The 27,156-nt window shown below is 54.7% G+C and overlaps 1 protein-coding gene across 1 annotated transcript; it reads right to left on the reverse strand.

The window, feature by feature from the left end:
* Positions 1–1,754: 1,754 nt before the first annotated feature.
* Positions 1,755–22,770, reverse strand: LOC136405791 (high mobility group protein 20A-like). Its single transcript, XM_066385310.1, has 10 exons — positions 22,764–22,770; positions 22,032–22,066; positions 21,819–21,898; positions 20,721–20,844; positions 19,343–19,472; positions 16,201–16,259; positions 12,296–12,404; positions 6,478–6,681; positions 5,024–5,115; positions 1,755–2,552 (listed from the first exon to the last, which is right to left on the reverse strand). Exons 1-10 carry the CDS (start codon positions 22,768–22,770, stop codon positions 2,406–2,408), a joined length of 987 nt encoding a protein of 328 aa, XP_066241407.1. The 3' UTR covers positions 1,755–2,405.
* Between the last annotated feature and the right edge of the window lie 4,386 nt (positions 22,771–27,156).

Consider the following 27,156-nt stretch of genomic DNA (forward strand, 5'->3'; position numbering starts at 1 on the left):
GCACGCCTCCCACCTGCCTCCTGCGTCCCAGTCTGTGTGGTCCGGAGGAGGAGCCGGTAAGCCTGGTCACCTCTCCTCTACTTACACTGCATAAGAATGAAAACCCACGCTGAAGTCACATAGGGGCACAAGCTGTCAGTCAAGATGAAGGGGAGGGAGAGGAAGGAGAGGAGGGAGAGGAGAGGGAGGAGGGAGAGGAGGGGGAGGAGGGAGAGGAGGGGGAGGAGGGGGAGGAGGAGGAGGAGGGAGAGGAGAGGGAGGAGGGAGGGAGAGAGAGAGGAGGGGGAGGAGGGGGGAGGAGGAAGGAGAGAAAGAGGAAGGGGAGGAGGGAGAGAGGAGGAAGAGAGAGAGGAGGGGGAGGAAGGGGAGGAGGGGGAGGAAGGAGAGAAGAGGGAGAGAGAGAGGAGGGGGAGAGAGAGGAGGGGGAGGAGGGGGGAGGGAGAGAGGAAGGAGAGAGAGAGGAGGGGGAGGAGGGAGAGGAGGGAGAGGAGAGGGAGGAGGGAGAGGAGGGGGAGGAGGGGGAGGAGAAAGAGGAGGGAGAGGAGGGGGAGGAGGGAGAGGAGGGAGAGGAGGGGGAGGAGGGGGAGGAGGGAGAGAAGGGAGAGGGGAGAGGAGGGAGAGGAGGGAGAGGAGGGGGAGGAGGGGAGGAGGGAGAGGAGGGAGAGAAGAGAGAGGAGGGAGGAGGGAGAGGAGGAAGAGGAGGGCAGAGTTCTCCACCTTTCGGAAGCCGAGGGCAGACTCAAGCTGCTCATTGCCAGGGCCCTTGGACTTGAGGCTTCCCTGCCTAAGAGCAGGGACGCTCCACCCTGTACCCAGATGCAGTGTGTTTTTGAGTCACTGCTGCATCGTGGTGGCGGAAGCCCTGGGTGTCCCCACCTCGGTGTGCATCGACAGGGGCCCTGTGTGGTGGGGTCCTGCGGCAGGGCACCATGTAGAGGTCAAACAAGGGGGACTACACGCACAGACAGGACACATTTCAGAGACGTGCACGGAACAGCACCCCGGGTGCCCAGTGCTGCCCATTCGGAGAAGAGGCAGGGACGAGCCCTGATGGGCATGTCCGTCTGTTTCTCGTCTGCACAGTGCTGGTGGCTGGCCAGTAACGCACGAGTGAGACCAAAACATGTCTGAAAATACTGACATCTGCCAGACGGGTCAGTCAACAGCTGCTGCCCAAGGCCCCCTGTCCAACTACCCACGACCCCACCCCCAATCCAGTAACTGAGGGCATAAGGCCCAGCCCAGGGAGGGCAGAGGAGCTGGGGGCCTGGGGCCCTGCCCCAAGCTCACGGCCAGCCAGCGGCCCAGGAAGTTCCCATGGCTAAGTTAATGCCACCCCTCACAGCTGTGCAGACGCCCCCTGGAAGGAGGAGGCGCAGGAGGCTCTGAACCTGGCGGGGGGAGTGAAGGGGAGTGCTCACGGCGTCTGTTCCTTCAGACCAGGGGTCCCCAAACTTTTTACACAGGGGGCCAGTTCACTGTCCTTCATACCGTTGGAGGCCCGGACTATAAAAAAAACTATGAACAAATCCCTATGCATGCTGCACATATCTTATTTTAAAGTAAAAAAACAAAACGGGAACAAATACAATATTTAAAATAAAGAACAAGTAAATTTAAATGAACAAACTGACCAGTATTTCAATGGGAACTATGCTCCTCTCACTGACCACCAAGGAAAGAGGCGCCCCTTCTGGAAGTGCGGCGGGGGCTGGATAAATGGCCTCAGGGGGCCGCATGCGGCCCGTGGGCCATAGTTTGGGGACCCCTGCTTCAGACGGTCATGTTTAAATATTTTACAGTGAATGAGACTCATGATCATGTTTTTATTCACAGAGAAGGGTGTTTGCTCCAGGGCTGTACAAGACTCAAACACCCCTATTCCCTCCTGCACCCCGCGTTTCCAAACCCCTGCCTCGGGCCTGGGGGCCCCTTCTGTGCTAAGGAGGTGGTGACTGTCCCCCTGGGCCCAGCTGAAATGCCCCTTCCTCTGTCACCACCTTCCGGAGGCATACCTCCCTCAGATAAGGGACTGGCTCCCACAGGGCACCCGCCGTGGAGGGCAGCTCCCCCAGGAATGCAGCACCCCAAGGGCCTAGGGACCAGGGTCTGTCCACCTGACCAGAGCTCGAGGCCCTGGCAGTGCCCAGCTCGGGGCCAGGCACCGGGGCGGGCGGTGGGGCTGGATTTTGGGTCACCCGCGGCACGGCTCATCTCCACAACCTCAGCACCAGCACGCGGCCACGCGGCCACGCGGCCACGCAGCCACGCGGGACTGCGCGCTGAGTGAAGTGGGGGAACGCAGGCGTGGATACGAATGGACAGGAGTCTCCCGGGGCCTGGGTGTCAGGGAGCGGCGAGGACCCGGAGGGCCCACGCGTGGGGGCACAGAGAGAGGGGCCGCCCTAGACCACGGGCTCACCCGTGTCCATGCCGTGCAGGCCGAGGTGGGACAGCATCAGCATCATGTTCAGGTTCTGGAACTCCTTCTCCAGGACCACCCCGTAGGTCCTCAGGCCCGCCAGCTCCCCCTCCAGCCTCTGCTGCTGGTTCTGAAAGGAACACACAGCGGGTGTGCATGCCGGCCAGCCCCCCAAGACCCTCAGATGCATGCATGCATGAGTGAGTGAGTACATCAATGCAGACGTGAATGCATAAGTAAATAAACATGTCTCCGTAGATAAGAAAATAAGGAAGTGAACAAAGGCATGTACACCAGTAGACAAGTCAATAAAATATAAAACAGGCCCTGGCCGGTTGGCTCAGTGGTAGAACGTTGGCCTAGCGTGCAGAGGACCCGGGTTCGATTCCCGGCCAGGGCACACAGGAGAAGCGCCCATTTGCTTCTCTACCCCTCCGCCTCGCTTTCCTCTCTGTCTCTCTCTTCCCCTCCCGCAGCCATGGCTCCATTGGAGCAAAGATGGCCCGGGCGCTGGGGATGGCTCTGTGGCCTCTGCCCCAGGCGCTAGAGTGGCTCTGGTCACAACATGGCGACGCCCAGGATGGACAGAGCATCGCCCCCTGGTGGGCAGAGCGTCGCCCCTGGTGGGCGTGCCGGGTGGATCCCGGTCGGGCGCATGCGGGAGTCTGTCTGACTGTCTCTCCCTGTTTCCAGCTTCAAAAAAAAATGAAAAAGAAAAAAAAAATATATATATATATATATAAAATAAACACAGTAAATAGTCAACAATTACAGCTCCTCCTGCAGGGCCCACAGAGAACCGGGGAACGTCCCCGATCTCCCCTGCCCCCTCCAGGAAGCAGCCCCCACTTGTTAAAACCCTGCTCCTTCCTGCTGGCCCTCTGCAAGGCCCAGGGCTTCCCTCACCCTCCGGGGGAGCTCTCCCGCCTCCTTTTGCAGGCGTGGGGAGCTCAGTTCGGGAAGGGAGCGAGGGTCAGGGAGGGGGCCCAGGTCTGCAACTCGGCCTGATTTCCCAGCCCGCCCTCCTCAGGCCCCCCGCTGCAGGCCGCACCATGGAAATCAGGGATAGAGGCCGAGCAGCCCCGGGGTGAGGGCTGTGGGTGCAGGTGGGGGGCTCTTGCCCACTGAGCAAGGGTGCTGTACACCAGGCCTCAGAAACCTCCCCGTTCCCCTGGAAGGTGGGTGTAGTTGCTGCCTCTGAAGATGTGCACCGGTGCCCTGGCTGGGTAGTTCAGTGGTTAGATGCGCCAAGGTTGGGGGTTCTATCCTCATCAGGGCACATACAAGAATCAACCAATGAATGCATAAATAATTGTAACAACAAATTGCTATTTCTCTCTCTCTCTCTGTCTTCCTTACTCTCTAAAATCAGTAATAATAATAATAATAATAATAATAATAATAAAAGGTGTGAACTGGGAGCTCAGTGAGCTACCTTGCTAATGACTAGGCCACAGACAATGTGGAGCAAGCTCCCTCCTCCCGGGACGCACCCTCCCTGACTCCAGCCTGTGCCTCCTTTCCTGGACCTCAGAAGGCCCGTGCCTGCTAAGACAGCATCGCGCTCCTAGGAATGCCTCCTCCGGGAGACCGACAAGAAGGTCCAGTCCAACTGGATGTAACTGACGTGCCCAGCCACTGGGCTCATGTAATGAGAGGACTCTCTCTCCCTCTCTGTCTCTTTCTACCTACCTACCTTCCTACCTACCTACCTACCTACCTACCTACCAACTGCTCTCTATCTATAGAGATAGGCATACATTTAAAGATACACAGATGCACAAACAAGTGCAAATCTATTTATCTATATATGTTGATAGGCATTTAGGAAAAACAAGGCTAGAAGTTGCTATACAGAAATGTGACCTATGCTTCTCTAACGATGGGGTTTGGATTTTCTTCATAGACTCTTCTGAGATGTCAACATTTTCTTCAATAGATGTAAGTTAATTTTATAACCAGAATAAAAGAACACATTTAAAATTGTGACTTCGTGCAGGATTCCACTTCCTTTCCTTCTCTTTGCTTTAGTTAAAAAGGCACCCCTCCCCCCAGATCCCCGTCCTGATCCCGTCCCAATCCCGGCATAAATTTATGCCTACGCCCTTGCCAACGGGAAGAGTATTTGCAATCTACCCCTGCCCCCTCCGAGCAGCCCTCCCTGGGGTGTGTGGCCCAGACCACCTATCACAGACCTGGACATGTGCAAGCACACTCATGGCGCCTCCACAGTGGTCTGGGGAGGAGGGGGGCAGACTGGGGCCCTCGCACGATGGGAATGGGCCCCTAACATGCGCGGGGTGTGGCTGGGACGCCACGTGGCAGCTTGGGGGAGGAGCACAAGTGTCGGGCCGGTGAAGCGAGCATGTCGCTTACGAAGGTGCACAGCACATTTCCATGCATCAAGAGCACAGACAAGGCATCCCGTCTTTGGGGGACACATAAGTGTACTGGGCAAGTGGGCTGGGGTTTGTGACACGTTCTTTTCAGTGGACCGTGCAGTCTTCCTCCCTTGTTTCCTGACACCATGGGGGCGGGGGTGCCCCCCCCAGCTGAGCAGTAAGCCACAGCCACGTGGGTGCCTCCCGCCTGGGGCCTCACCTGGAACTCCGCCAGCTGCCTCTGCAGGGTCTCTTGCTCTGCCTGAGCTCTTTCTAGCGTCTTCCTCAGCTCTCTGAGCTCAAATTCCTTGACTGGGAGGGAAGGCAAGAGAAAGCCATCATTTTCTGACCGTTTTCCATCGCGAAAAATCTGCCCTTCCTTTTGAACCAAACCTCATACAGGTGATAGCTGGGACCCTGTTGCGTGCGAGTCATCCTCAAAACCCACTTGAATGGAGTTTCTTTCTTTCTCCGCTGGGGGGAAATGTGGCAGGTGCCGAAAGGAGTAAAACAACACAAAACCCCTTCCTCTGGCAGATGACCAGCTTTCATATTAGTGAGGATCTACATAGCTGGGACTTCACACAGAATACATAGTTGCGGTTGCTGGGAAGTTGGGAAGAACCCCTGTACTTTCAGAACCTGATGGGCTGGGTTTAGACCTCAGCTTGGCCTCTCACTAGCTGTGCAACCGTGGGGAAGGTATGCACCTTTCTCATCTTTAAAAGGAACTGATACACCCTGGCCAGTTGGCTCAGTGGTAGAGCGTCGGCCTGGCATGCGGGAGTCCCGGGTTCGATTCCTGGCCAGGGCACACAGGAGAGGCGCCCATCTGCTTCTCCACTCCTCCTCCTCTCTTTCCTCTCTCTCTCTTCCCCTCCCGCAGCCAAGGCTCCATTGGAGCAAAGTTGGCCCGGACGGTGAGGATGGCTCTGTGGCCTCTGCCTCAGGTGCTAGAATGGCTCTAGTTGCAACCGAGTGATGCCCCAGATGGGCAGAGCATCGCCCCCTGGTGGGTGTGCCGGGTGGATCCCGGTAGGGCGCATGCAGGAGTCTGTCTGACTGCCTCCCCATTTCCAACTTCAGAAAATAAATAAATAAATAAATAAAAAATAAATAAATAAAAGGAGCTGATACTGTTGCCGACCCCAGAGAACTTGAATGAGGATTAGAAGGGGTGCTCTGTACGAACTGCTTGGACTTGAGCCTGGCTTGTGGGAGGGAGGCTCCTGTGGTCTCCCACCCGATCAGTATTTTGACTCACTGCTCCTCTCCTGGGCAGCACCCTTCCTGTTTTGGTCCAACTGAATACTGTAGGCCAGTGGTCCCCAATCTTTTTTGGGCCATGGACCGGTTTAATGTCAGAAAATATTTTCACGGACCGGCCTTTAGGGTGGGACGGATAAATGTATCACGTGACCGAGACAAGCGTCAAGAGTGAGTCTTAGACGGATGTAACAGAGGGAATCTGGTCATTTTTAAAAAATAAAACATTGTTCAGACTTAAATATAAATAAAACGGAAATAATGTAAGTTATTTATTCTTTCTCTGTGGACCGGTATCAAATGGCCCACGGACCGGTACCGGTCTGCGGCCCGGGGGGTGGGGACCACTGTCGTAGGCTACCTGAGATCGTCAGAGTTACCAGCGGGTTCCAGAACCTGACCACTCACTTTTCAGCAGTTTGGAGATAAACTCTTGCAACAGACACAAGTCAAGAGAAGCAAAGCTGTCCTCTGGAATCAGGGTTCCGAATAGAAACAGGTCGGGACGCTCAGCTTCCTCCTCGGGGTCCCCTTTGTCCACATGCTGACCCTCCTCTTCCTCCAGAGGTTCCGAATGGCTCAGGCAGTCAGCGGAATCTTTTTCAAATTCCCCTGAGAAAGCAGAGAAATTCCATGGGAAAGGTCAGCCCGTGAGAAAAACGAGCAGTTCCTCCGGCCTGGCCCTCTGTCCAGCCGTGGGCAAGCCAGTCCCTGTGTTGACAGGCAGACATACAGGCAAAGTGCACTGGGACCGATGCTGGATAGAGGGCTGCAGGGGAGGCTTCCTGGAGGAGGGGGTCATTGGCTGAGATGGGTAACTTTTTTTTTTTTTTTCCAACAGCCTGGGATCTAATTCACATAGCATACAATCTGCCCATTTAAAATACACAATTCAATGGTTTTTAGTATATTCAGATATATTCACCCAACACCTAAGCCAATTTTAGAACATATTCATCACTTCCGAAGGAAACCTGGTACCCTTAGCCATCTCCCTCCTCATCTCCCATTCTCTCCCCCGACCCGAGGCAACCACACATCTGCTTCCTGTCTATAGATTTCCCTGTTCTGGACACGGAACCGTATTGTAGGTGGTCCTTTGTGACTGGTGCTCTAACCTACCACCTTTTCAAGGTTCATCGATGTTGTAGCATGTATTAATGTTTCATTCTTTTTCATGGATACATAACGTGCCATGGAATGCATAGGCTACATTTTGTTTATCCTTCCTCAGCTGATGCACGTTTGCATTGTTCCCGCTGCGGGGCTATGATGAATAATGCTGCTGTGCCCGTTCAGAAGGTGGTGTGAACATCCACGCTCAGTTATCCTGGGTCTGCACCGGGAGTGGGCTTGCTGGTTCAGTTGGCAACTCAACGTTTAACCATCGAGGAACCGCCAGACCATTTTCCGAAGCGGCCACACCATTTGACATTCCCACTGTCTGTGGGCCAGTCAGACTCACGGTTCCTCCACCTCCTCCCCAACACTTGCTAGCGGGATGCACCTTTTCGATAGGGTTTTGAAGGATGAACAGGAGTGAGACTGGCATGCAAAGGTGGGAAGGCCATTCCAGGAGGCGGCCAGCTTGAGGGATGCGCAGGAATCGCCGAGCAGGGAGCCGAGGGAGACCCCTGGTCACTTGAGACTCCTAGACAGTGAGGTGGGAGGCAGGGAGCTGCTGACCAACCTCGTCCCCAGGCTCATCGCGACAACACTGGACACTCAGACGGTGCCGGCGTGGTCCAGGCTGTGGTGTGATTAACTCTTAATCCTCACAGCAGCACAGTGAGATCAGTACTCTTATTGCCCTCATGTTTGCCCTTGAAGGAGACGGCTGGAGACTTTGCCCAGCATATTAAGGTGGAAAGTGGTAGAGCTGAGATTCGAACTCCGGCCCTTCCCAGTGACAGGGAATGGCCCACCTACTATGTCACTACGGTGGATCCAGTTAACTGGTCCCAGTGAAAACACTAGGCCCTCCCCATGGAGACAGAACACACATTGGTGGGTGCCCCGGAATGGGGAGACTTGGCACCAGGTTGCTTTCCCACCAGCGTGACAGAAGCGTTCTAAACCTATGCGCAGTCACGGTTGCACATTTCTGTGAATACACTGAAACCCACTCTCTGTGGGTGGGTTTTATGACATGTGACTTAGATCGCAGCGATGCTGTTAAAACCCAGAGCTCGGGGACCTTGCTCTCCCATCTGCTGTGCTGGTTTTGCTGCAAGAAGCTGAGACCTGGGGCTGGAGGGGGCGGCTCAGGTGCGGGGGAGGCAGTTCCCGGGCTGACTCCGCCTGCCTGGGACATCCTGGGCGACAGGAGTCCCGAGAGCTCTGAGCCTGGAGGGTGGGAGGCTGACGCCCCTCCCGTCTGGACCAAGCCTCAGAGTCAGCCGCCTAGCGCCCCGGTTCCCAGCAAGGCCGCAGTGGGAGTCCCAGCGCAAGCGTGGAGAAGCTCCCGGTTCCCAGCAAGACCGCAGTAGCAGTCCCAGCGCAAGCGTGGAGAAGCTCTCGGTTCCCAGCAAGACCGCAGTAGCAGTCCCAGTGCAAGCGTGGAGAAGCTCTCGGTTCCCAGCAAGACCGCAGTAGCAGTCCCAGCGCAAGCGTGGAGAAGCTCCCGGTTCCCAGCAAGACCGCAGTGGCAGTCCCAGCGCAAGCGTGGAGAAGCTCCCGGTTCCCAGCAAGACCGCAGTGGCAGTCCCAGCACAAGCGTGGAGAAGCTCCCGGTTCCCAGCAAGACCGCAGTGGCAGTCCCAGCGCAAGCGTGGAGAAGCTCCCGGTTCCCAGCAAGACCGCAGTAGCAGTCCCAGCGCAAGCGTGGAAAAGCTCTCGAGAGCCCCACTGCTGGGGTAGAGTGTGTGGGCGGGTTAGAGGGAGGATGAAGTGAGGTTCGTCCATGTCTGCTTCCTTTTAAAGGACTGCAGAGGTCTTCAGAGAATGACCTGGACCACAGCCACACACATCCCGCTTCATGGCCCCCTGGCCCCCGTTTTATAGAGTTTGAAACAAGCCTAACCCTCTCCAGCGGCTGGTCTGCACAGCACAGCTCCTGTGAGCACACGGTACCTCAACTGCAGGTAATGAGAGGCATGTTTAGCTTCACTGCTGTGATTCACCTTGATCAAGACATAACTGACGGACGGAGACCTGATTGGGGGGGGGGGTGAGCACACAGTATAGCGCAGAGATGATGTGTTGTGGAACTGTGCACCTGAAACCCCTGAGTAATTTTGTTAACCAGGGTCACCTCAATAAATTTGATAAAAAGGAAAAAAATAATAAAACGGGGGGGGGGGAGACATTACTGAAAACAGTGTCTTTCCTTTCCAACACCAGACTTAATGTGAGTCTCCCACACACCTTTACGTGTACATTTCTCCATCAGGTGCTTACCGCGTCTCCTGTGTGTACGTGTCTGTGTCCCTGGTGTGTGTGCATGCATGTGTGTTGTGGGGTGTTGGTGACAATAATAGGGGATGATATAATTACAAAGGGAAGGGAGGCTCAGGAGCCCCAAGGAGACCCCCACCCAAGTTTGGGATCAGGAAAGACTTCCCGGGGGAGGTGACATCTTGGTTGTGCCAGGTCCATTGATGTACATCCTCAGAAGAGCCCTGCAAGGTGGGCAATTCCATCCTACCTTACCTTACAGGTGGGGTAGTGGAAGCACAGAGAGGTTAAGTAACTCGCCCCAGGCCACTCAGCAAGCATGGTGCAATGTAGTAATGTAGGGGCTTAAGTCATATCTCTCTCTGTTTTAATAGCATTAAGAATAAGTGGAAAAAAGATATCACCCTTTAGTCCAGCACCTCCTATAACTGTTTTCATTCTTAGAGAATTTGTTTAACTTGGTTTTTTTTTTTTTGGATTTTTCTGAAGTATGAAGCAGGGAGGCAGAGAGACAGAATCCTGCATGCACTCGACCAGGATCCACCCGGCAAGCCCACTAGGGGGTGATGCTCTGCCCATCTGGGGCATTGCTCTGTTGCAACCAGAGCCATTCTAGTGCCTGAGGCAGAGGCCATGGAGCCATCCTCAGTGCCTGGGCCAACCTTGCTCCAATGGAGCCTTGGCTGCAGGAGGGGAAGAGAGAGATATAGAGGAAGGAGAGGGGGAAGGGTGGAGAAGCAGATGGGCACTTCTCCTCTGTGTCCTGACTGGGAATCGAACCCAGGACATTCACACACTGGGCCGACACTCTACCACTGAGCCAACTGGCCAGGGCTAGCATTTTTTTAAATTTATTGATTTGAGAGAGAGAGAAGAAGGGAGAGGAAGGGAGAGGAGGGCTAGAGAGGAGAGAAAGAGAGAGAGAGAGAAATATCACTTTGTTATTCCACTTACTTATGCATTCATTGGTTGATTCTTGTATGTGCCCTGACCAGGGATTGAACCTGCAACCTTGGTGTTTTGGGATGACACTCTAAGCAACTGAGCTACCTGGCCAGGGCCAGGATCTTTCTTGGTCTCGGAGCACACTTGGGGTTTTGTGTAGTTGTAGCCACTGTGGGGCCTCTCTGTGTTCTGGGGTCTTGGTTCACTGGAATGCCAGACGTTTTAATGCAAGGGTATATTAGTCCATGTGTTCCGTTTCATCAGGACAGAGCTCTGTCTCGTTCTTTCTGGGTCCCTAGCACCTGGCTCAGTGCCTGGGAAGGGCAAGGGCTCAAGAGTTACTAGTTGAACATATTCATTCATTCATTCATTCATTCATTCATTCATTCATGCACTCTGAGTCCCTACTATGAGTGCTGGGCACGGCTCTAGGCCCAGAGGATACTGCCGTGAACAAAATAGACCAAAAAATCCCAAGCACGAGGGGCTTATGTCCCGGTGGGAGATAACAAACAAATAACAAATGAGCAAATGAAAGAGGCCGACAGAAGGTGGTGGAATGATTAGAGAGAAGTAAATCAGGGACAGAAAGATGGGCAGAGACAGGTGTGCACCTGTGCGGAGTGACCTCCCAGGGAAGGTGACAGTTAAAGACCTGGGTGGAGAGAAGGGGCGATTCCTATAGTGACGTGCACAGAGCACCACAGGCAGAGGTCAGGAGGAATCCCGGCCCGGGTGGGCACTGTCTGGGGTGCTCTGGGAACAGTGAAGAAGCCAGGGGCGCCAGAGCAAAGTGAGTAAGGCCTTGAGGACTCGAGGTGGCACTGAGGTCCCTGTGGGACAGGCCAGAGCCGGTGAGCCTCGTTCATGAAGAAACACATTGATACCTAGTTCCCTGGAAGACCCACCCCTCCCAAACACCCACCTGGCATTAAGAGTGCTTGAGTAGATCCTGCTTAAAATGAAAGGAACAGGTGTCGGGGGCTAGGGGCCGGTGAGCTCCCAGCCCAGGCCTGCGTTTGCTGCGCCGCGTGTGCTGAGTAGAGCGCAGCGTAGCCCGGCTGGCTACCTGTGAGGGTCTGCGGGTGGTTACCTGTGAGGGTCTGCGGGTGGCTACCTGTGAGGGTCTGCGGGTGGCTACCTGTGAGGGTCGGCGGGTGGTTACCTGTGAGGGTCTGCGGGTGGCTACCTGTGAGGGTCTGCGGGTGGTTACCTGTGAGGGTCTGCGGGTGGCTACCTGTGAGGGTCGGCATGTGGTTACCTGTGAGGGTCTGCGGGTGGCTACCTGTGAGGGTCGGCATGTGGTTACCTGTGAGGGTCTGCGGGTGGTTACCTGTGAGGGTCTGCGGGTGGTTACCTGTGAGGGTCTGCGGGTGGCTACCTGTGAGGGTCGGCATGTGGTTACCTGTGAGGGTCTGCGGGTGGTTACCTGTGAGGGTCTGCGGGTGGCTACCTGTGAGGGTCGGCATGTGGTTACCTGTGAGGGTCTGCGGGTGGTTACCTGTGAGGGTCGGCATGTGGTTACCTGTGAGGGTCTGCGGGTGGCTACCTGTGAGGGTCTGCGGGTGGCTACCTGTGAGGGTCGGCAGGTGGTTACCTGTGAGGGTCTGCGGGTGGTTACCTGTGAGGGTCTGCGGGTGGTTACCTGTGAGGGTCTGCGGGTGGCTACCTGTGAGGGTCTGCGGGTGGTTACCTGTGAGGGTCTGCGGGTGGCTACCTGTGAGGGTCTGCGGGTGGCTACCTGTGAGGGTCTGCGGGTGGTTACCTGTGAGGGTCTGCGGGTGGTTACCTGTGAGGGTCTGCGGGTGGCTACCTGTGAGGGTCTGCGGGTGGTTACCTGTGAGGGTCTGCGGGTGGCTACCTGTGAGGGTCTGCGGGTGGTTACCTGTGAGGGTCTGCAGGTGCTGCTTCCCCAGCAGGTGCTCCTTCTTGTTGTGCAGAGAACTGAAGAACTGCCGGCAGGTCCGACAGTACAGGTCGTCGGGCTCTTCCCCCTGCAGACGGGACGGTTTCAGAGCCGGGAGGAGGCCGGGGGATCGGCCTGCTCCCAACACAGAACTAGCTCCCCAGGGCACAGGGAGGGACTTCACGTGGGCCGGCCGGCCCTGTTCCACCTGTGAAGTCGCCTGTGGTTTGAGGCTTTTCCAAGCACGGCCGAGAGTCTCAATCCTCCCTAAACCCTTGTCACTGACGGAAGGAAAAGTGCTCGGTGTGTGGGCAGAGAGGGGACGCCAGGGAGGTTTGGGGGCGTGGCGGTGGTGTTTGAGTGAGCCCACACCCGATTCTGCGGTTCGCCTATTTTCAAAGAGTTTGCTTTGGCCCTGGCCGGACGGCTCAGTGGTAGAGCATCAGCCCGGTGTGTGGAAGTCCCGGGTTTGATTCCTGGCCAGGGCACACAGGAGAAGCGGCCATCTGCTTCTTCACCCCTCTCCCTTCTCTCTGTCTCTCTCTTCCCCTCCCGCAGTCAAGGCTCCATTGGAGCAAAGTTGGCCCAGGCGTTGAGGACGGCTCCATGGCCTCTGTCTCAGGTGCTAGAATGGCTCTGGTTGCAGTGGAACAATGCCTGCTGGTGGGCATGTCGGGTGGATCCCAGCCAGGCACATGCGGGAGTCTGTCTGACTGCCTCCCCGCTTCTAACTTCAGAAAACAAAATACAAAAAAAAGAGTTTGTTTTGAAATCCTGAACCAAAAATGAACTCCGTGACTGAATGACAAGGATGTGTCCGTCCTTTTCTCAAAATATATCCAGGGCAGAGGGGAGGGGGGGGGCAGCAAAAGTAAGTTTATAGTTGTTTTATGGAAAAATAATACAATAATGAATAAATAATAATACAAGAGCAAACTCTGTGCTTTACGTACTCACAACTGTGAACCTACTTCTGCTTCCTGCTGTATGCACTGACCCTAGGTGCCTGTGTGCCCACAGGCCACTTCTGGAAGCTGCGCTAGAAACGGGTCAGCAGTGACCTTAGGAGGCAGGGTGGGGTGGGGGACGCCAGGGACTGGGCTCTGGCCTGTGAGCCACACCCTCCTGTCATTATGAGTCTCTGTGCACTGTTTGCGTCTTGTTTTGTACCATGCACCTGCTATTTCAAAAGTAAAAAACCTAATTAATTAAAAACATATGTAGCTGTATACATTTGCTTACATTTTGAGTTCAGAGATGTAAGAACTCCCTAAGGCAAGGGTCCCCAAACTTTTTACACAGGGGGCTAGTTCACTGTCCCTCAGACTGTTGGAGGGCCACCACATACAGTGCTCCTCTCACTGACCACCAGTGAAAGAGGTGCCCCTTTCGGAAGTGCGGCAGGGGGCCGGATAAATGGCCTCAGGGGGCCGAATGTGGCCCGTGGGCCATAGTTTGGGGACGCCTGCCCTAAGGTCTGCCTGACCAAGTGGTGGCGTAGTGAATATAGCATCAATCTGGGACACTGAGGTCCCAGGTTCTAAACCCCTAGGTCACTGGCTTGAGTGCCGGGTTGCCAGTTTGAGTGCAGGGTTGCCAGCTTGAGCGCAGGGTTGCCAGCTTGAGCATGGGATCATAGACATGACCTCGTGGTCGCTGGCTTGAAGCCCAAGGTCGCTGGCTTGAGCAAGGGGTCCCTGGCTCTGCTGGAGCCCCAGGTCAAGGCACCTATGAGAAAGCAATTAATGAACAGCTAAGGTGCCGCAACTACGAGTTGGTGCTTCTCATCTCTCTCCCTTCCTGTCTGTCTGTCTGTCTCTCTTGCTAAAACAAACAAACAAAACAAAACAAAACAAAACACCTCCCTAAGCTCTGACGAGAGATGGTTCCGAACAAAGACTTGACTTATGTCTGGACGGCCAGCCAGGAAGCGAGCACACTCAGGACACGCGGCTGCTCCCCGCGGCTCAGGAACCCGTCCTTCATCAGAGCGGAGCCGCTTCAGCTTAGAGACCTGCCCGGCCTGGAAGACTCGTGGGTAATTTCTTCCGCCCCGTCTGCGAGGCGTGGCTCCGGCTGTCCCCTCCCAAGCAGGGCGGCCTGGCCGAGCTGATGAAGACACCGTCTCAGCTCCAGAGAGGAGCCGGAGCCTGAGGAAGGGAGGCTGCCCTGTGTCTGGTGAGGGAGAAAGGGCCGAGTCACCAAATGGAGACACCGTCTCAGCTCCAGAGAGGAGCCGGAGCCTGAGGAAGGGAGGCTGCCCTGTGTCTGGTGAGGGAGAAAGGGCTGAGCTGATGGAGACACCATCTCAGCTCCAGAGAGGAGCCGGAGCCTGAGGAAGGGAGGCTGCCCTGTGTCTGGTGAGGGAGAAAGGGCCGAGTCACCAAGGCCACCGAGAAAGGGCCCCCGAACACCCACCCAGCTGCACCTGTGTGCTGACAAAAGTTCCATAGCTTCCCTTCTGCGTATAGAAATGTATCCTATACACGCCTGCTTCTGGTGAGAACACTGGTAATCCAGGAGAGAGGCCTGAGAACCACACAGATCAACTGACATCAAACAAAGCTCCATCAGCGGCCTGCCCCCCCGCTGCCTGACGAGGAGCACGGCTGACTGGAGATGCAAGCCAGCCCCCAGGAGCCTCGGGACAAGGAACGTTCCTGCAGGGATGGATTAACAGCCGCTCACGCGCACCTCGCAGACCATAAAGGGAAAACACAAGGCCGCAGGATAGGCCGCGTAAAGGTCGAAGTTAATCCCAACCATTTCCACTCTCCGTTTCCCCCTACCAGCGATTTTCCATGGAAACCGCAAACAGCTCTAAGCTCTACAAACTCTAGAGAGGGCTGGGGTCTCTCTTCCCTCTCCGGAGAGGACAGTCCTCCGCTCCACCTGTGGAGTGGCTTTTCCTGCTTGTCTTCTCTGCTCACTAGATAAACCTGCCCTTCCACTTTAACCTTTTGTCTGCATCGCATCTTGACTGAATTCTCTCCTGCATGAAAGCAAGAACCCTTTTGGCTCAGTACTCAAGTCCCACAAGAGACGCCTCCTCCGGCATCACAGTGACTGCAGAACCCCCTGTATTAAGATCCTTAGAGGCCCTGGCCGGTTGGCTCAGTGGTGGAGCGTCAGCCTGGTGTGCAGAAGTCCCGGGTTTGATCCCCAGCCAGGGCACACAGGAGAGGCGCCCATCTGCTTCTCCACCCCCCCCTTCCTCTCTGTCTCTCTCTTCCCCTCCCGCAGCCAAGGCTCCATTGGAGCAAAGATGGCCCGGGCGCTGGGGATGGCTCCTTGGCCTCTACCCCCGGCGCTAGAGTGCCTCTGGTCGCGACAGAGCGACCCCCCGGAGGGGCAGAGCATCGCCCCTTGGTGGGCAGAGCGTCGCCCCCTGGTGGGTGTGCCGGGTGGATCCCGGTCAGACGCATGCGGGAGTCTGTCTGACTGTCTCTCCCCGTTTCCAGCTTCAGAAAAATACAAAAAAAAAAAAAAAAGATCCTTAGAGCCTGACCTGTGGTGGCGCAGTGGATAAAGCGTTGACCTGGAATGCTGAGGTTGTTGGTTCAAAACCCTGGGCTTGCCTGGTCAAGGCACATATGGGAGTTGATGCTTCCTGGTCCTCCCCCTGTTCTCTCTATCTCTTTCCTCTCTCTCTCTCTCTCTCTCTCTCTCTCTCTCTCTCTCTCCAATAAAAATGGATAAATAAAATCTTAAAAAAAAAAGATCCTTAGAGACCACCCCCTTGTCTCCAGAGAAGGTGACACTGGCTGGTCCCTGGGAGTCGGCCCCACATGTCTTTGGGAGGGAACATGTTTCAGCCTGCCACACCAAATGAGGGCGGTTAGCTTACAGCACTTTTCCCCCACCCCCTGCCCCCAAACACTTACATCAATCGCTGAGACGTCAAGGCCCTCGCTCTCACATTCACGTCCCGGGGTGCCTGTCCCTGACGGAGAAACAGATGGCATCATTTTAAAAAGTGTGTGTCTCAGGAAAGGGCTCAGCCTTGTTTTGGGGGTGGGGGTGGGGGAAGATCAAGTCGAGGGTCAGAAGTGCCTTTTGAGCCGAAGACACCCCCCTCGAGGCCTCCAGGCTTCCTGCTTGGGCCGCTGGGCTTGACTTCAGCTGCTCAATTTCAACTGAGGTCTGAAAATCCTACAAACCTTTTTTACACTTGGGGACTGGTGAAAATAGAAGAATTATTTTGGGGACTGCTAAGGCAGGAATCACCCTGAACATAAGCAAATTTGACTGAGATCATTGGGTCTATAATCTTCCTACAACATTGGCGGTGAACTCTTGCGGACCAGCATGAATGTCTGGTGGACCAGTCTGCAGACCGGCAGTTGAAAATACTGCTGTAGCCTGACCTGTGGTGGCGCAGTGGATAAAGCGTCAACCTGGAACACTGAGGTCGCCGGTTCGAAACCCTGGGCTTGCCTGGTCAAGGCACATATGGGAGTTGATGCTTCCTGCTCCCCCCCTTCTCTCTCTGTCTCTCCTCTCTAAAAAATGAATAAACAATTTTTTTTAATTTAAAAAGAAAAATACTGCTATAAACAAAGGAAGCACCAGGTACTTCTGACTTCAATTTATAAACACCAGGCCAGGTAGTAACTAAAGATTAGAGAGAAAGAAGGAAAAGTGAAAACTTCATTTTTTTTTATTAGCATGGCAAAAATGACTGTTTCAAACAAGGCAGTAACACATTTGAGTGTTTCAGGAACCACGCTCTGTCGGGGGGGCGCTTCTTCGTAACGTGCCAGCTTCTCGTGCAAACAGTCACAAAATTCAGGAGAAGCCCGGGACTCCAGAGGGACCGAGGGGTACGCGAGGGGGCGTGTTTTCTGCTAAGGCATTTTTTAGGAAGAAAAATGTGAGCAGAGAATGAAGCTGCTCTTAGGGGTCCCCTGGCCAGAGATTTCAGGGCACAGTCTGCTGAGCTCCGCCAGGTCTGGCGAGGCCAGGGGCCTCGCGGCTCCTCAGAACCACCAGAGATGCCACGTGCTCCGTGGGTTGGCTGTCTCTGCTAGTGCTTCCACGTTAGGCCAGTGGTTTTCCAGTTGAGTATTTTTAGCTGCAGGTGCCTGATTGGAAACAAATGTTACTGGAAGCCTGTAACTACAACGGATACAATGGACCAGAGTAGATACTCAAAACATGGAGTTCTCTTCTCTTCCTTCGGCTGGGACCCGCAGAGGCAGACCCTGAGGCAATGATTTTGGTGCGAGTGGGCTTTGGGGCGATGATCCCAGGAAACACTGGTAGGGAAGTGGGGAAGGGAGTCAGGGAAAGGAAGAAAGCCAAGTATGGGCGGGTCCTCGCTGAGCAGGGGCCACCTATCCATGGGGCGCAGTTCCACAAGGAGCCTCTAGGGGGCGCGTGGAACACACTCAGAGTTGTCCCACAGTGGAGAGGAGGGCGGGGGAGACCAGAGTATTTATCTGTCAATTCTCCTGTGCCTGCGTGGTCCTGAACATTTAAAAAAACATAGATCTTCAATATATGTTTGTTAAATTAAGTTGTTTGACTCCAAACATGTTTATTTTTTCTTTCTTTTTCTTTTTTGTATTTTTCTGAAGTGAGAAGTGGGGAGGCAGACAGACTCCCGCACGTGCCTGACCGGGATCCACCCGGTATGCCCACCAGGGGGCGATGCTCTGTCCATCTGGGCTGTTGCTCTGCTGAGGCCAGAGCCATTCTAGTGCCTGAGGCAGAGGCCACAGAGCCATCCTCAGCGCCTGGGGCCAACTTTGCTCCAATGGAGCCTTGGCTGCAGGAGGGGAAGAGAGAGACAGAGAGGAAGGAGAGGGGGAGGGGTGGAGAAGCAGATGGGTGCTTCTTCTGTGTGCCCTGGCTGGGAATTGAAGCCAGGACTTCCATAGGCCGGGCCAACACTCTACTGCTGAGCCAACCAGCCAAACATGTGTCTTTTAAGAGTCACTGAAAGTTGATTATCAGGAACAAATTTCTGGAGGAAAATAAAAAATTAAACTAGTTTGGCTACCTGAAAAAATACAAAAAAAAAAAAAGGATGCTCAGGTGTTAACTCCCAGCAAATAAGATATGCCTCTGGCCGGGCCATGCCAGGGCCAGCTAGGGGGCGGTGAATGGTGCAGAGACACAGACCCCCGCCTGCGCAGCACCAGGGGTATGCTGAAAATGCAGACCCCAGCCCTGCTGGGTCAGAACCTGCGTTTTAATAGGATTTTGGTGATCCGAGGGGCACTTTCCAGTTTGAGAAGCGGTGTGTTCGTAATTGTGGGTTCCTTTCCCTTTTCAAAGGACTAAAAAGCAATCCCTGGCCCCAGCACAGCCCGAGTGGGAGGGGATGAGATGTCCCTTATCTTTCCTCAGGCTCGAGGTACGTCTGACCCCTGGCCACGGGGAGCCGGCAGGGAAGCCGTAATGCTGACTGCTTTGTGCAGGGATGATGTAGCTCTCCCCCTCACCCCCTCCCCCGCCCCAACCAGCTTTATTGACAAGTAAAAAAAAGTATATATTTAACGTATACAGGGTGACAATGGGATAGACGCACACACTGCGAAATGACTACCACAAACAATTAACAGGTCCGTCACTTCACGTGGTCACCTCTTCTGTGTGTGGTAGAGCACCTGCCCGCTGCTCTCTCAGCAAATTTCAACACACAGTGGGGGGGGGGGGGGCGACGAGAGATGGCCAGCCCCCGCAAGAGAATGAAATTGGACCCTGATCCTACACCACGCACAAAAATGAACTGGAAACGGATTCATGACCTCCATGGAAGGCCTGAAACCATAAACCTCCTAGAAGAAAACACAGGGAAAAGCTCCTAAACACTGGTCTGGACACAGATTTTTTTTGGAGGGGGTGGGATATGGCCCCCAAAGCACAAGCAACTAAAGCGGAAGTCGACACGTGGGGTTACATCAAACTAAAAAGCTTCTGTACAGCAAATAACCAACAAAATGAAAAGGCAACCTGTGGGACGGGGATAAAAGACTCTCAAGTCACGAGCGAGTCTGAGAAGGGGTTAACGCCACTCACCGCACAGCGCCTGCGTCGTGTGCGCCGCCCGCCTCCTCCGCAGGAAGGCCCGGTAAGCCTCGGAGCTCTGGTAGGCCTGCAGCTCGCGGAGGTAGCGCTGCTTGTCCTCATCTGCTTCGTAAATATACCTCTGGAAGGAGCACAGAGATGCTGAGACTCTCCTGACCTAGGGGAGCTGGGCTGTCTTCTCCAATCCACTTGGGGCAATCTAGGATGGCCTCTGCGGGCAGGGGGGCTGTTCTGGGGAAAGTATCGGGTTTGAGGTCAGACAGGCGCAGAGGGGCTATGGGAGGGCTTCTTACAGAGGGTGATGACGGGGTGGACGTGGCTTGATTAGTGTGGCTGACGTGTCCAGCGACCCGGGGGAGGGCAGAAGTGGACACTGGACGCGTATGTTCCTAAAAAGGCTTTGACTACATCCGATAAGCTTGTGTTTCCTCCTGTGTGACCCCAGACCACACTTCCCATAGGAGGTTAACAGGTGCAGTGAGAAGGCGTTCTAGGATAGAATATGTTTGAGAAATGCCTCACGCCGCCAAGAGATGGCCCTGAGAGAGTCTCATCCCCCAAAGCGCTTTGCTCCACCCCCCACACACCACACTCCCAGGAGCGCACGGACCTCAACTGAAACGTGTTTGCAGTGAAATGAATTATATTAAATGCTCCAAAAAATTCCTGCAGAGGGAACAGCCTATTCCACTTGGTTCACTCCAGAATTTCCTAAACTTATCTGACGATGGACTCATGTTTTGTGGATGAACCGTTCTGCCTAACAGTTTGGGAGAGGGTGCCAGAAGCAACAGTAATTGCTTTTAAGGAGTTTTAAGTGATTGCTTTTTCTTTTCTTTTTTTTTTTTCTTCTGAAGTGAGAAGCAGGGAGGCAGAGAGACAGACCCCTGCATGTGCCAGACCAGGATCCACCTGGCATGCCCACCAGGGGGCGATGTTCTGCCCATGTGGGCCGTTGCTCCATTGCAACCAGAGCCATTCTAGCGCCTGAGGCGGAGGCCATGGAGCCATCCTCAGCGCCCAGGGCCAACTTTGTTCCAATGGAGCTTTGGCTGCCGGAGGGGAAGAGAGAGAGAGAGAGAGAAAGGAGAGGGGGAGGGGTGGAGAAGCAGATGGGTGCTTCTTCTGTGTGCCCGGGCCAGGAATTGAACCCGGGACTTCCACATGCTGGGCCAATGCTCTACCGCTGAGCCAACCGGCCAGGGCCTTAAGTAATTGCTTTTAAGGGTGAGAGGCACATCATGCCTGCACTCCAGAAAGTCTCCTCTGGTCCCAGTGAGAAAAGAAGGACCAGGAGGGACAGCCCCTGATCAAGGCTGCAGACAGCCAGGCCACTTCTTTCCTCATTCTGCACAAGAAAAGGACTCACTTGCTTTTTCTCCTGAGACAGCTGAGCCCACTGGGCAGCCAACATCTTTGTGATTTCCGTAAAAGGCAGATCTGGGTGCTCGGCCCTCAGCTGACTTTTCTGCTCGCTCAGGAATATCGCGTACCTGCGCCAGGAACGGAACAAACACGTCAGCTCGGAGGACCAGTGGGAAGGGCCGGCGGCGGGCCGGTGCGGCGTTTCCTACCTTTGTTTGCATAAAGACATCATCGTGGCTTTGCCAACATTATTGTAGTCTAGCCCGTGAAACGGAAGTTAATATACAAGGGGACATGTTTCAGTGGCTGTTTATCTAGAGACGGATGGAAGAGGAGGAGCCAGGGGAGGAGCTCCCGGTGGGAGGGACCCGAGGGCCTGAAGACTGCGTGGGTGCATCACTTAACCCGCGGGAGCCTCGGGTCCCCTCTGTATAATGGACACAAGGCCCCCTGCTAACAGGGGTACTGTGCATCTACACGCTCCGGGCACCAAGCCCACACTCTTCGGTCAGGGAGAGGGAGCAAGGCTGTGGGCACCGGAGCGAGACAAACCCGTCTTGGGACCAATGAGAAAACAGGAAAACCCTTGCTCTCAGAAGTGTGTGGACCCTGAGGATGAAGAGAAAAGCACACAGGCTTCCGGAGGAAGAAGGTAACCCTCAGAGCAGGAGGAAGTGAGTGGCACAGGACCTCTCTTCTGCGGCCTAAGATGCCGCGGGACAGAGGACAAGGTCTCAGGGCACTGGGAGGATCTTCCGGGCATTGATAAAGGTTAAAAACCTCACCTGAAGCCCCAGAACACCCACATCTGCAAGCCTGGAAGGGGAACTAGGCGCTGACCCCAGAACCACCCCCTTTCCAGACTGTTACCAAGGCCAGTTCGTCTGGCCTCTTCTTTGAGCATCAAACCCTTATTCCAGAGGAAAGAACAAAAGAGCCCACCCCCACTCCCCGGGGTGCGCCGCCCCTAACAATGAAGGGCCCTGAAAAACAAATGAAGACCAAGACGGGACCGTGCTTGTGCCAGGCACACAGCACAGCCACATGGCGAAACCCCAACCGTCCCCTTAGCGTGAGGTCTGGCAGTGGCCCCCGGTCTTACCCTGTCGTCGGAGCTCGAGGAATAGAAAGATCCCGGGGGGGTTTCCTCTTCTTGCCCTTAGGCCAGCCCCCTTTCCTTTTCTGAAACAGAAACACCAAAGAGGAACACCTCGACTGTCAATGATTTACCATAATCGAATCACAGTTCACAACAAGAATGACATTATACCTATGTGTCTTCTCTGTGCCTCCCCTCCCCCCTGTGGCCTCTCACCTCTGAGCAGCTCTGCAGAGTAGCAGTGACCAACCCTAGAAAATGAGGGAATTGAGACATGGAGGTATGTGAGCACCACCCCCACAGGCCCTGGGCCCTCCGCTGTCTGCCCACTGGGAGTGACATGTTTCTTTTTTTTTTTTTTTTGTATTTTTCTGAAGCTGGAAACAGGGAGGCAGTCAGACAGACTCCCGCATGCGCCCGACCGGGATCCACCCGGCATGCCCACCAGGGGGTGATGCTCTGCCCATCCGGGCGTCGCTCTGTCGCCTGGGGCAGAGGCCAAGGAGCCAGCCCCAGCGCCCAGGCCATCTTTTGCTCCAATGGAGCCTCAGCTGCGGGAAGGGAAGAGAGAGACAGAGAGGAAGGAGAGGGGGAGGGGTGGAGAAGCAGATGGGTGCTTCTCCTGTGTGCCCTGGCCAGGAACCGAACCCGGGACTTCCGCACGCCAGGCCGACGCTCTACCACTGAGCCAACCGGCCAGGGCCAAGAGTGACGTGTTTCTATGCAACACCTCCCCTGTGTTGTGACCATGTCTCCCCCAGCAGGTGCACAAGCCAGGATCATCCCTCTCTGTGTTGTGACCGCACAATATAATCCAGAAAGCAACCCGAGGTTTAGGTAACTAGGTCCCCAGGGGGATGGGACCAAGCTCTGACACTGGGAGATGGGGTTCACATCTGAGCTTGAGTGGTGCTCAGCCTGGGTTCACATCTCAGCTCTGCCAATTACCTGCCATGTGGCCTTGGGTAAATTAGTAACGTCCCCGTGCCTCAGTTTCCCTGCTTAGAAAATAGGGATCATAACAGTCCGTAGCTCAGTAGGCTGCAGTGAGGACTAAATGTGTTCATGGTCTTGTAGTTTTCAGAACACAGCCGGGCCCCCAGGAGGCGCTCACTTAGCGCCGGCTGCTGGGATTGAACGTAGAACCCCCTCCCGCATCAGCCAGCTCTCGGGAGGGACACCCAGGCTCACTCATCACTGAGTTCCCTGGTTCCTCAACAGTGCTTGAGCCTTCGTATCATCTGGACCCTGCGCCATGCTCGGAGGCTAGAGGGCTGAATAAGACTGAACTCTCAGCAGCTCTCAGTCTAACGGTGGAGACTGACTTGTATTTAAACAATCAGAATAGTTCATGACAGGGGCAAGGGGTCACAGAATGGCAGCCTGGACACCCTGCATTCAGGGCTCAGTTTCAAACTTTCCAAAACCAAACACAGACATGTGCCAAAAAATGGTGAAAAGTAATCAAAACGTGGCCTTGAACGTCTCTGTTTCAACTTCCTAGTTTTCAAAGCTCCCTCCCAGACATGTCCATCTTGGCCTTCCCAAGGGTCAGGGAGTACAAAGCTGGGTAGCGGCCCAACAGGCTGCTGGGTGAGGATCAGACACCGCCACAGCCAGGCCAGATGTGCTGGGGACCAAGGGGTAGAGGAGGTCTGGGCAGCGCCTGGCACCAAGGGCTTAAGGAGCAGGAGGACAGAGCGTGGCCCAGGCAGTGGCCAGGAACCGGGCAGTCACCATGTCTGCGGGTGAGACAGGGCTGCAGGCACATAGGACGTGCCATGCATGCAGTAGGTGTACAGTAAATGACACTTTCTCACTCACAGCTATTAGCGTAGACTGTGCTGATCCCTGGATTCTGAAACTGACAGACACAATTTTTTCAGGACCACGGAGAGCTCCCAGGGGCCCGTTGCAGGCTCTGATTTCTGTAATAAATGCTTTCTCGAGTTCACTGGGGCTTTCCAAGAAACACTCCCGAATGCGAGTCTCACATTCCCCAGTTAAAGCAAATATTATCATCTGTGTCACGAGAAGACGCTCAGAAAGGTGACCTGAGTAGGCCACTGAGTGGCAGTGCCAACCCGTGAGCCAGGAGCACACCACGGCTTCGGTTAGAGCCATGCCTGCTGAGGGAGTCCCCACAGCTGCCCGGGTGGAGGAGAACATGGGCAAGTCCGCTGTGGCTCGCCTGACAGCAGCCCCCTTCTCTCCTCCTCCTGTTCAGCCCCTCTGCTGTAGCACACAGGGGAAGCCGGTTTGTCTTCTTTTCAATTGGAAGAAATACTCTCATACATTTTATTGTACTTGTCTATCTTCTATTCCTACAAGTCAAAATCCACAATGAGCATCTTTACCATTTTAGTGCCATCTTTGGCTCTTTGTTTTAGATTCTTTTATTGAAAGAAAATCCTTCCTGAGCGTTTTCTCTGTTTGCCCAGGAACCATAGTTACTGAGACACAGGCACAGGGGAAAGCTGCAGGCAGATTTCTCTCTGAAGCTTTCTGTTCTCGCCCTGTGTTCTCACACAGGGTTTCTACCAAATTGACCTGCCCTATATAGAGCCACGCACACGGCGAGCTGATTAGCACAGGGTGTCACTACATGAGAACATTTTCCACATGCCCGAGTGCATCAGTTAAACGGGAAAAGGAGAAGTAAAAGAAGACTGAGCAAAGAAAGGTTGATAAAAAAAAAAAAAAAAAGCATAGCCAGCAGAAAGCAGAAAAATCTCCCTTGATTGGCAAAATTCAAGGGAGGAAAATGCATTCCAACAGAATTCTTGACCAGCACAGGCCTACCCTGTTCAAGTGGCAACGGACAGTGACTGGGATACCTTCATACCAGCCCTGAAGCACCTCCCTTGAGATGCCATCCACACCAGAAAGAACAGAGTGGTTTATCTTGTCTAAAGCCCCACTGCTTGGGGAGGCTTTGTTATGTGCAGCGAGTCTGATCCTGGTGTAAAGGGTTACTGCTGCTTTTTGGCATTTCTCAGCAGACCTGGCCATCTCTCACCACAGCTATTACAATAATAAGGTAAAAAGGGAAAGTGTCTTGTTGTCCGTCTGTTATGGACAAGGCCCTCGGGCAGGTGACTGTTACTGTTTAGTCTACTGTTACTTTAGTCCCTGTAAAGTAGGCAGTGTTATCCCCATGGTACCAAGAAGGAGCTAAGGCTTGAAGCGTTAACGTGCCTTGTGCAAAGTGCCAGAGATAGGAGGTGGCAAAGCTGGAATTTTGTGCCCCTCTCTCTGCCCCCAGAATCCACCTTCTTCCCACTTAGCCCCCACTGTGCCCTTCACTCCTCACCGGTTGCTTTTCAAACACAGAGCATGGATTGGGGCTGCCCCCCCCCCCGCCGGCAGGCCCAAGTTTTCTGGAGTGGTTCGGCTCAGGAGTCAGATTCTCTGAGCTCAAATCCGGCTCTGCCATTTACTGTGTGACCCTGGACAAGTTCCTTGACTTCTCTGTGCCTCAGTGTTATCCACATTGAAAAAATGGGGATAAAAATACCAACCCCCTAGGTCTGAGCGGGTTCACAGAGACAATGCGCAGGAGCGCCCAGCCCAGAGCCTGGAGAACAGAACATGTCATGTGCAGCGGCCACCACTCAGTGACGAGGTCGGCGCAGCTTGTGACACCCTTCATGCCCGGTCTGGGTACCACACTTGCCTTTGGTTCTTCCATGTCCTGCTCCTTTGGGTCCCCCTGGTCAGCCAGCCCGGAGTGCTCCATGGGCAGAGACGCCAGGTCCTGGTGGTGGGTGTGGACCACAGAGCTCCCGGGCTGCAGGCCCGGAGGTGGGAGAAGGAGCTCGGCAGACGCTACAACAGTAAGGAACGGCCCTGTGAGGTCGGAGATATTGACATCAACCCCCACCCCCCTTTGTCCAGCACGGGCCCTCTGTAATGCGATATTTGCATTTTCAAATGCCCACAAGTGACAGCAACGCCTGAAACCTGAATGGTGGTCATTTCCCAGGGCACCAATGGTCACCACGCAGGGGAGGTGGTGCAGAGAAACACATCACTCCTGGTGGGCAGGCCCAGGGCCTGTCCCTCAAGCCCTGCTCTGTTGGACTTGGCTTATGGCCCCATGTTTGGTGGGGCATCATGGTTAAAAGTGTGGGCCCTGGACCTGGACCGGACCGGACCATTTGGTTCAAACCCAGCTCCCGAGATCAGCGTCACATCATTAGCAGCAGGGTTCACCTGTGGGGATGGTGGTTTCCTCTTCATAGTTTGGGGTGAATGTCGGACCTACTTCAAAGAGCTGTTAAAAGGCCTGCTCACACAACAGGGACTTACAGGATGCCTGCTGTGTACCGGGCACGGCGGACGTTGGCACATAGAGAGGCCAGAAAGCCTGTGCCCTGGCATGCACATTCTAAGGGTTGGGGGTTAAATGAAAACTTGTAAATTCCTCAGTACAGCACATGGCACCTAGTTGGATCTCAGTGAATGTCACTGTTATTTCAGTGGTATTTTAAATTGGTGCGTTTGCAGCAATCTATCCCCCGGGAATGGCGACCAGGATCAAATTATCCTCTGGTCCCCACGCCGGAGGCAGGATGGTAATGATGACCCTTTTTTACAGATGGGAGGGAGGTGGGAATGGACGCGGCATAGCTCCGGTCTATGAGGTGCACGCACGACCGTGCTTTCTCTTACATGCACACACACACACACACACACACACACACACACACACACGCACACACACACACGCGCACGCACACACGCGCGCGCACACACGCGCGCGCGCACACACGCATGCGCACGTGCGCACACACACGCACGCGCGCGCACACACACACATGCGCACGGGCGCACACACGCGCGCGCGCACACACACACACATGCGCACGTGCGCACACTCGCGTGCACCCATGTACAGACGGGGAAACTGAAGCTTGCAGAGAAGCAGAATGATTGCCCAGAACCATACAGATGGGAGAGACCAGGTGATTTCCTGCACCCAGGCCTCCTGGCTGCCAGCCCCGGGGGCTGTTCCCTCTCCTGAGTAAAAGGTAACAACTCTCCAGGCACCATCCTCTAGTGTGGCCCCATCTGTGTCCCATTCAGTATTATTTCACAGGCCCCAGTGCAGGAAATGCTCCCTCCCCAACCGTTCCAGACGCCTCCTTCCTGAGAGTGAGGAAAGACGGGAAGGAGCCCATGGACTTTCCTCCTCTCAGCCTCCTGGGAAGAGGAGATGTGGCAAACACTGAGGACCAAACCCAGAGTTCCAGAATAATCCTGGCCTGTCCCACTTTTTTATCTGCAAGGCCAGACCTGGTCCAGGCCTTGCAATTTATCTCTTGGGCTATTCTTATTT

This window comes from Saccopteryx leptura, chromosome 5, assembly GCF_036850995.1.
Source record: "Saccopteryx leptura isolate mSacLep1 chromosome 5, mSacLep1_pri_phased_curated, whole genome shotgun sequence".
NCBI lineage: Eukaryota > Metazoa > Chordata > Mammalia > Chiroptera > Emballonuridae > Saccopteryx > Saccopteryx leptura.

What these genes read in the sequence shown, in the direction of transcription:
- LOC136405791 (XM_066385310.1), bottom strand. An exon ending in CTCTGCAGAGCTGCTCAGAG is followed by an intron (nt 21,899 to 22,031) that starts GTGAGAGGCCAC and finishes TTTCTGTTTCAG; the next exon opens with AAAAGGAAAGGGGGCTGGCC. An exon ending in TTGACGTCTCAGCGATTGAT is followed by an intron (nt 12,405 to 16,200) that starts GTAAGTGTTTGG and finishes TCCCGTCTGCAG; the next exon opens with GGGGAAGAGCCCGACGACCT.